The sequence below is a fragment of the Palaemon carinicauda genome, chromosome 9 (assembly GCF_036898095.1).
Source record: "Palaemon carinicauda isolate YSFRI2023 chromosome 9, ASM3689809v2, whole genome shotgun sequence".
Classification (NCBI taxonomy): domain Eukaryota; kingdom Metazoa; phylum Arthropoda; class Malacostraca; order Decapoda; family Palaemonidae; genus Palaemon; species Palaemon carinicauda.
In genome coordinates, this window is record NC_090733.1 from 143,577,321 (window position 1) to 143,585,540 (window position 8,220).

The window sequence follows — 8,220 nt, forward strand, 5'->3', positions numbered from 1 at the left end:
AATCTAAATTTATCAAATAGTTAAGTGTGGAAGCGTTCTGTGCAAAGTTTTACCAACGACTGCCCGCCAGGCAACTTTTGACAACCCGCTTACATCCACCCAATGTCTCCCTCTATTCTTCTGTGAACCAAACAGCCCCGCTAAATTGTAAACAAATTCTGAAGCTAATTAATTTCTCTACCGAAAATCGAATCATGAAGTAACTTTGTAAGTATTCAAAGTCAATGTCTTAAATTATTAATCCATAAACATGTAAAACAACGTATAAAGAACGCACCTGTGTAATCGAAACGAAAATATCGTGGAGCGTGGCTCATTTCATCGAAAAACTGAAAAGTGACAGACTCAGTCCTCTCCAAACAACCACTTAAAGCCCTTCCATCGTTCGTCACATCAGTCGGCGGCAGTCCATTGGAAATAAGGCTATTTTCTACTTGTCCACCAGTCAATCAATTGCCGTCCGGGACTTGAGTTAAGTGTCCGTATACATGTGCGTCTGTCTGTGAGATATCAACCTAGCCCAAAAGGACGCCTCCTTTGGACAATCAATTGCCGAATATAAGGTAATGTGCATCCTGATTTCCTATGCTATTTGCCTAATTGATTTACATATACCTTTAAATGCCAATGTTTGATGTCTTGAATATGCTTGAATAAATAGGCTACCGTACGATGTTCGAAAACGTATTTGTATTTGCCAGCTAAACCGTTCAAATTTGAAACCCCCAATCCAACAGCAACACGCCCCTACACACATGCTTAGGCTTACCTTTATATCGGAAGTTTTATCCATTGAGAACAAACTATTTTAAAAGAGTTCTCACACAACGCAGCCCCTTCCCAAAGCCGAACCTTAAAAACACACACTGGCTGGTTACAAGTTTACAACTTCACTTAATCAAGATGGCGTCGATTATAAACAAACCGATTACTAAGATTAGTCTTGTCTCGAGATTTCTTTTTACACGTTTTTTCTGTTAATGCTCATGCTCGTTAATTTATAATGCTTAAAAATAGGAAACTGAATGTGTTGAATTTAAAGACCTGAAATTTACGAGACCATTCTCTAAAGCCCCTCTCGAGACCCCGAGACAGTACTGGAAGCCCCGAACGGTCGAGACTCGTAGAGCCCAGAGTCCTACCCAATTTCCCGGGGTTTTGAAAACCCAGGATCGAAGTAGGCCGCTCTCAGAAGCTAAGATACGACACGTGTACTTTAATATCTAAAACTTGCATGTAAAAAGATACTTCGCTTAACTTTTAAGAGTAAACTAAAAAGGATGGAGGGTTTATGAGAGATAGTTAGGTACCCTTTAAGTTTAAAAAAGTTAGACCGTTACGACTTTAGACTTTCTAATGGCATAAAATTAATTGAAAGGGAAAATTTTTCATATTTTGTCTACAGTTTTAGACAAGGTATTTATGTCTGTAATTTCCGCCACAAAATATCGTTAAATGATATGCACATATACAAATATATTTGCAACGACATAAAATTAAGACAAATATGACTAAAATTAAAATGGATTAAACATGGATTTCTGAGGTCAAAATATTCGATCCATCATATAATGTTTTCACAAAACTTACACAATCTAGTCGGTTATATAATGTATTGTAGACGTCTGACACAAGAATACGCTAAAAACAATAGGAACAGAACAGAGTTAATTACTTTTTTCAAACTTTAATATATATATATATATATATATATATATATATATATATATGTATATATATATATATATATATATATATATATATTGTGTGTGTGTGTATGTATATATTTCATAACGTTTACCATTAGAATGAAGTCCCGAACCCTAATACACAGGTTAAAATGTTATAAAAAAGGCAATATGGAATTTGTAATACATTGTATTATCAAAATTTATGAAACACTATTTTTTCATGCTGCAATCAGTATTAACCTTTTTATATCGATACGGTCTTTTGCAATGGATGTTAGGATTTTCATTATGGTGAACTAGAAAGACATTTTCTCTAATTATTATTATTATTATTATTGTTATTATTATTATTATTATTATTATTAATAATAATAATAATGTTTCGGATTCTGCTCTGTAGTAATCTTCATCATGTTCAAACTTTGAGTTCAATTACAATTATATAATTAACTCCATTTTCGTGAACGCAATGGGATGGAAACGAGGAAAGATTAAATTACAGTCGGGTGCTCAGTATAAAGTTAAAATCTCCTTCATTTAATAATGATACCATTTAACTGGGCCTTGTGGGGGCGAGAAAACTTAATTCATAACGCAGGTGTTTGTTTACCATTTCATTCCATGGACCCCACTTTGTTACCAGACAAATTAAGTGAAGTAGAATGATTTATCATTGCTGACCTGGGGATGGGAGATCTGGGGATTGGGACCTGGGAATGGGTATCTTGGGGATGGGAGACCTGGGGGTTGGTGACCTGGGAATGGGTATCTTGGGGATGAGAGACCTGTGGATTGGTGACCTGGGGATGGGAGATCTGGTGGTTGGTGACCTTGGATTGGGTATCTTGGGGATTGGTGACCTAGGAAGGGGTATCTTGGGAATGGGAGACCTGGGGGTTGGTGACCTGGGAACGGCTATCTTGGGGATGGGAGACTTGGGGAATGGGTATCTAGGGAATAGGTATCTTGGGGATGGGTGACCTGGGAATGGCTATCGTGAGGATGGGAAACCTGGGGAATGGGTATCTTGGGGATTGGTGACCTGGGAATGGCTATTGTGGGGATGGGAAACCTGGGGATTGGTGACCTGGGGGATGGAAGACCTGGGAATAGGTATCTTGGGATGGGTGACCTGGGAATGGGTATCTTGGGGATGGGAGACCTCGGGATTGGTAACCTGGGAATGGGAGATCTGGGGATTGGTGACCTGGGATAGGAGACCTTGGGGTTGGTGACCTGGGAATGGGAGACCTGGGGATGGGTGACCTGGGGATTGATGACCTGGGGGATGGGAGACCTGGGGATTGATGACCTGGGGGATGGCAGACCTGGGGATTGGTGACTGGGAATTGGTATCTTGGGGATGGATGACCTGGGAATGGCTATCTTGGGGATGGGAGACGTGGGGATTGGTGACCTGGGGGATGGGAGACCTGGGGATTGGGACCTCGGAATGGGTATTTTGGGGATGGGTAACTTGGGGATGGGTGACCTGGGAAGGGGTATTTTGGGGATGGGAGACCTGGGGATTGGTACCCTGGGGGTTGGTGACCTGGGAATGGGTGTCTTAGGGATGGGAGACCTGGGGGTTGGTACCCTGGGGGTTGGTGACCTGGGAATGGGTGTCTTAGGGATGGGAGACCTGGGGGTTGGTACCCTGGGGGTTGGTGACCTGGGAATGGGTGTCTTAGGGATGGGAGACCTGGGGGTTGGTACCCTGGGGGTTGGTGACCTGGGAATGGGTGTCTTGGGATGGGTGACCTGGTAATGGGTATCTTGGGGATGGGAGACCTGGGGATTGGTGACTTGGGAATGGGAGACCTGGTGATTAGTGACCTGGGAATGGAAGAAATGGGTGTTGGTGATCTGGGAATTGGTATCTTGGCGATGGGTGACCTGGGAATGGGTATCTTGTGGATGGGAGACCTGGGGGTTGGTGACCTGGGATTGGGTATCTTGGGGGTTGGTGACCTGGGAATGGGTGTCTTAGGGATGGGTGACCTGGGGGATGGTGACCTGGGAATGGGTGTCTTAGGGATGGGAGACCTGGGGGTTGGTACCCTGGGGGTTGGTGACCTGGGAATGGGTGTCTTAGGGATGGGAGACCTGGGGGTTGGTACCCTGGGGGTTGGTGACCTGGGAATGGGTGTCTTAGGGATGGGAGACCTGGGGGTTGGTACCCTGGGGGTTGGTGACCTGGGAATGGGTGTCTTAGGGATGGGAGACCTGGGGGTTGGTACCCTGGGGGTTGGTGACCTGGGAATGGGTGTCTTAGGGATGGGAGACCTGGGGGTTGGTACCCTGGGGGTTGGTGACCTGGGAATGGGTGTCTTAGGGATGGGAGACCTGGGGTTGGTGACCTGGGATTGGGTATCTTGGGATGGGTGACCTGGTAATGGGTATCTTGGGGATGGGAGACCTGGGGATTGGTAACTTGGGAATGGGAGACCTGGTGATTGGTGACCTGGGAATGGGAGACCTGGGTGTTGGTGATCTGGGAATTGGTATCTTGGGGATGGGTGACCTGGGAATGGGTATCTTGTGTATGGGAGACCTGGGGGTTGGTGACCTGGGATTGGGTATCTTGGGGATGGGGGACAGGGGAATGGATATCTTGGGGATTGGTGACCTGGGGATGGGAGACCTGGGTGTTGGTGGTCTGGGAATTGGTATCTTGGGGATGGGAGACCTGGGAATAGGTATCTTGGGGATGGATGACCTGGGGGTTGGTGACCTGGGATTGGGTATCTTGGGAATGGGAGACCTGGGTGTTGGTGGTCTGGGAATTGGTATGTTGGGGATGGGAGACCTGGGAATAGGTAACTTGGGGATGGATGACCTGGGGGTTGGTGACCTGGGATTGGGTATCTTGGGGATGGGGGACATGGGAATGGGTATCTTGGGGATTGGTGACCTGGAAATGAGTATCTTGGGGATGGGTGACCTGGGAATGGGTATCTTGGGGATAGGTGACATGGGGACTGATGACCTGGGGGATGGGAGATCTGGGGATTGGTGACTGGAATGGGTATCTTGGGGATGGGTGACCTTGGAATGGGTATCTTGGGAATTGGGACCTGTGAATGGGGATAGGTGACCTGGGAATGGATATCTTGGGGATGGGAGACCTTGGGAATGGGTGACCTGGGAATGGCTATCTTGGGGATGGGAGACCAGGGGATGGGAGACCTGGGGATTGGTGACCTAGGAATGGGTATCTTGGGAATGGGAGACCTGGGGATAGGTGACCTGGGAATGGGTATTTTTGGGATGGGTGACCTGTGAATGGGTATCTTTGGGCTGGGAGACTTGGAGATGGGAGACCTGGGGGTTGGTGACCTGGGAATGGTTATCTTGGGGATAGGTGACCTGGGAATGGCTATCTTGGGGATTGGTGACCTGGGGGATGGGAGACCTGGGAATGTGTATCTTGGGGATGGGTATCTTGCGGATGGGTGACCTGGGGATTGATGACTTGGGAATGGGTATCTTGGGGATGGGACATCAAGGAATGTGTGTCTTAGGGATTGGTGACCTGGAGATGCGAGACCTGGGAATGGGTATCTGGGGATTGGCGACTTGAGAATGGATATCTTGGGGATTGGTGACCTGGGAATGGGTATCTTGGGGATGGGTGACCTTGGAACGGGTATCTTGGGGATTGGTGACCTTGGGGTGGGAGACCTGGGGATTGGTGACCTGGGAATGGGTATCTTGGCGATGGGTGACCTGGGAATAGGTATCTTGGGGATGGGTGACCTGGGAATGGGTATCTTGGGGTTGGGAGACCTGGGAATGTTTATCTTGGGGATAGGTGACCTGGGGATTGGGGACCTGGAGATGGGAGACTTGGGGATGGGTGACCTTGGATGGTGTATCTTGGGGATAGGTGACCTGGAATGGGTATCTTGGGGATGGGTGACCTGGGGAGGGGTGACCTGGGATGGGTGACCTGGGGGAGGGGTGGGGAATTGGGATAGAGAGGCAAACGCATTGAGGAAATACTTTACTAGTGTGGTAGCCTGGTGGTAGCGTCCTTGTCAGGTGATTGCCATACTGGGGTTCGAGGTCCGCTCAAACTTGTTAGTTCCTTTGGTTGCTGCAACCCCACCACCCTTGTGAGCTAAGTATTGGGGTTTTTGGGGAGCCTATAGGGCTATCTGCTGAGTCATCAGCAGCCATTGCCTGGCACTCCATGTTCCTGGCTTAGGTGGAGAGGGGGCTTGGGCGCTGATCATATGTAATATGGTCAGTCTCTAGGGCATTTCCTCCATGATAGGGCAATGTCACTGATCCTTGGCTCTGCCATTCATGAGCGGCCTTTAAACCGTTAATAGAAAAAACTGCTTTGATAATACATGTCCTATCTTTAGAAAATGAGAGTTTGTGCAAAGACCATAATCAGTAATGTTCTATAAATTATAGCAATAGAATAACGAAAACTTGTAAAATTTAGCTTTTACAACAAATTCCTATTAATGTTTATGCTATTGTAGGTATCTCTGTTCATCAGTGAAGAAGAAAATTACCCTAATTCAAATGTAAAAGTTAGATGCTATTTGACATTAGAAGCAGCACTCTGTATTGTACACGTGCAGTTGCTTTTAATTCCTATTTTCAACTGTACCAACCGTTCTGGAATTTGGTATATTCATTTAGTGTCCGTAGGGAGAAGGGAGATATGCGCAGACAAATCATAGGATTATTAGACAGGTTAAAAGATTAATGTCAATGAATTGAAAGACTACTGTGCTGGGATCTTAGTAGTATGGAACCAGACGATATTGTGAGGCTTATGAATTAAGGAGACTTTGCTTATAAGATATTAGTTTATGCTGAATTAGGTGGTAAAGTTGTATGTAACTGCAGATAATAGAGAGGCCAAGACAGTGGAGTATATCAGGCTGAATCAGCCTTGTGTGAAGAAAGGGAGTATGTTAGCCCCATTAAGATAGTATTGTATTGAGTTACATAATGTTAGAGAGTACAGTATGCTTACTTAATACTTATGTAGCTTAGTATATGGCGTGGTGTTATGACCAGAGAGGCCACTCAGCATAGGGGGTTAATTTAACATCAAAGTGAAACTGGAGGAGACCCCCCTGGATATAACATTAAGTAGAATTTTGATCTATGGCAGTAAAGTGGAAGAAAACAGGAACCGAGATAAAGTAGCCATGTAAAAAGAGTGTGAAACCAGGGGGCAAAGGGATGCTGTAAAGACCTTACAGTAATGCCCACTGTGCACCACGTGAGGTATTGAAAGAAAGTCTTGTCTGGATTAGGCTTGGTGGGTTGTGGACCAGTGTAATGGGAGTTATGAACTCAGACAATATTAGGGTACCAGAGAAAAGTTAATATAGGAGTATTTAGAGTAACATGGAATGTGTTAGGGTACGTGGAGCCCGGTAAGATAGTTATACTTCAAGGATATTTAAAACAAGAGTAAATAGGATGAGGTAAAGTAGAGAAGTATGAGGGACCAAGCTGGGTAGGAGACGTGGGGACGAGATGGGCGGGCTTGTGTATGGGCAAGGCAGGGTGGGAATGGACAGGGCCAGACAGTAGTGCTTGGGACCAAGCAGGAGTGCACAGGCCAAGGCAAGGGGGAGCAGTACATGAAGCCTGGTGGGAGAGAGTGCACGGGCCCAACTGGGGGAAGTGCCCAAGCCTACGTTGGGTAGACTGAATGGGCAGGTATGCGTGGGCCTAGGAAAGCTGGGAGGCTCTGCAAGAAGGGAATACATGGAGCCAGACAAGATTCTGGTACTGAGACAGTAGTATTAGTGTTTTTACCCAAGTAAGCTAGGAGCACATGCTCTATGTTAGGGTATGAGGATGTGGGTAAAATGGGTGTAATTTGAGGAATTTTGGATCAAGTGTATGCAAGATGAAGAAAGGTAGACATTGAGAATGTGAACCCAGACAGGGCAGTAGTATGTAAGGAAAAGCTGAGTGGGAGTGTGCAGGAAAGATAGGGTGGGAATGAGCAGAGCCAGGCAGGGAAGGAGAGTGTACAGGTCCAGGCAGGAGAGAGAGTAAGGTAGGAGTATGTGGAGCTAGGGCAGGAGTAAAGGCAGATAACTGACAGGACTGCTCTGGGGCAAGACAGAAGGGAATATGCATATCCAGAAAGTAGTACATGTGGTCAGGCAGTGGTGAGCAGGGGGGGGGGGGGTTGGCAGACCGTGGTGGGCAGGGTGTCCAGGCAGTGGTGTGCAGGGGCCCTAGGCAGTAGAGAGCAGGGGCCCTAGGCAGTAGAGAGCAGGGGGTCCAGGCAGTAGAGAGCAGGGAGTCCAAGCAGTGGTGAGGGGGATGGCCAGGAAGTGGTGAGGGGGGTGACTAGGCAGGGGTATGCAGGCCAAGGCACGGGGGTTGCTCAAGCTCAGGCAGAAGGTACATGGGGTCAGGCTGGGCGTGATTACACAAGTCCAAACAAGGGAGAATTACACAAGTCCAAGCATGGGGGAGTGCATAGGCTCAGAGTGTGGGGCTAGGTGTACAGGACTATCCTACACAAAACTAGAGT

At 46.9% G+C, this 8,220-nt stretch overlaps 1 protein-coding gene across 1 annotated transcript in view; it reads right to left on the reverse strand.

Annotated features, from left to right (window-relative positions):
• Positions 1-2,361: 2,361 nt before the first annotated feature.
• Positions 2,362-8,220, reverse strand: part of LOC137647337 (basic proline-rich protein-like) — a 6,284-nt gene continuing 425 nt past the window's right edge. The window contains exons 2-7 of the mRNA XM_068380737.1: positions 5,301-5,643; positions 5,016-5,180; positions 4,141-4,895; positions 3,125-4,094; positions 2,764-3,003; positions 2,362-2,610 (exon numbers count right to left, since the gene is read on the reverse strand). Coding sequence (XP_068236838.1) covers positions 2,362-2,610; positions 2,764-3,003; positions 3,125-4,094; positions 4,141-4,895; positions 5,016-5,180; positions 5,301-5,643 — 2,722 coding nt within the window. The remainder of the gene's footprint in view (positions 2,611-2,763; positions 3,004-3,124; positions 4,095-4,140; positions 4,896-5,015; positions 5,181-5,300; positions 5,644-8,220) is intronic.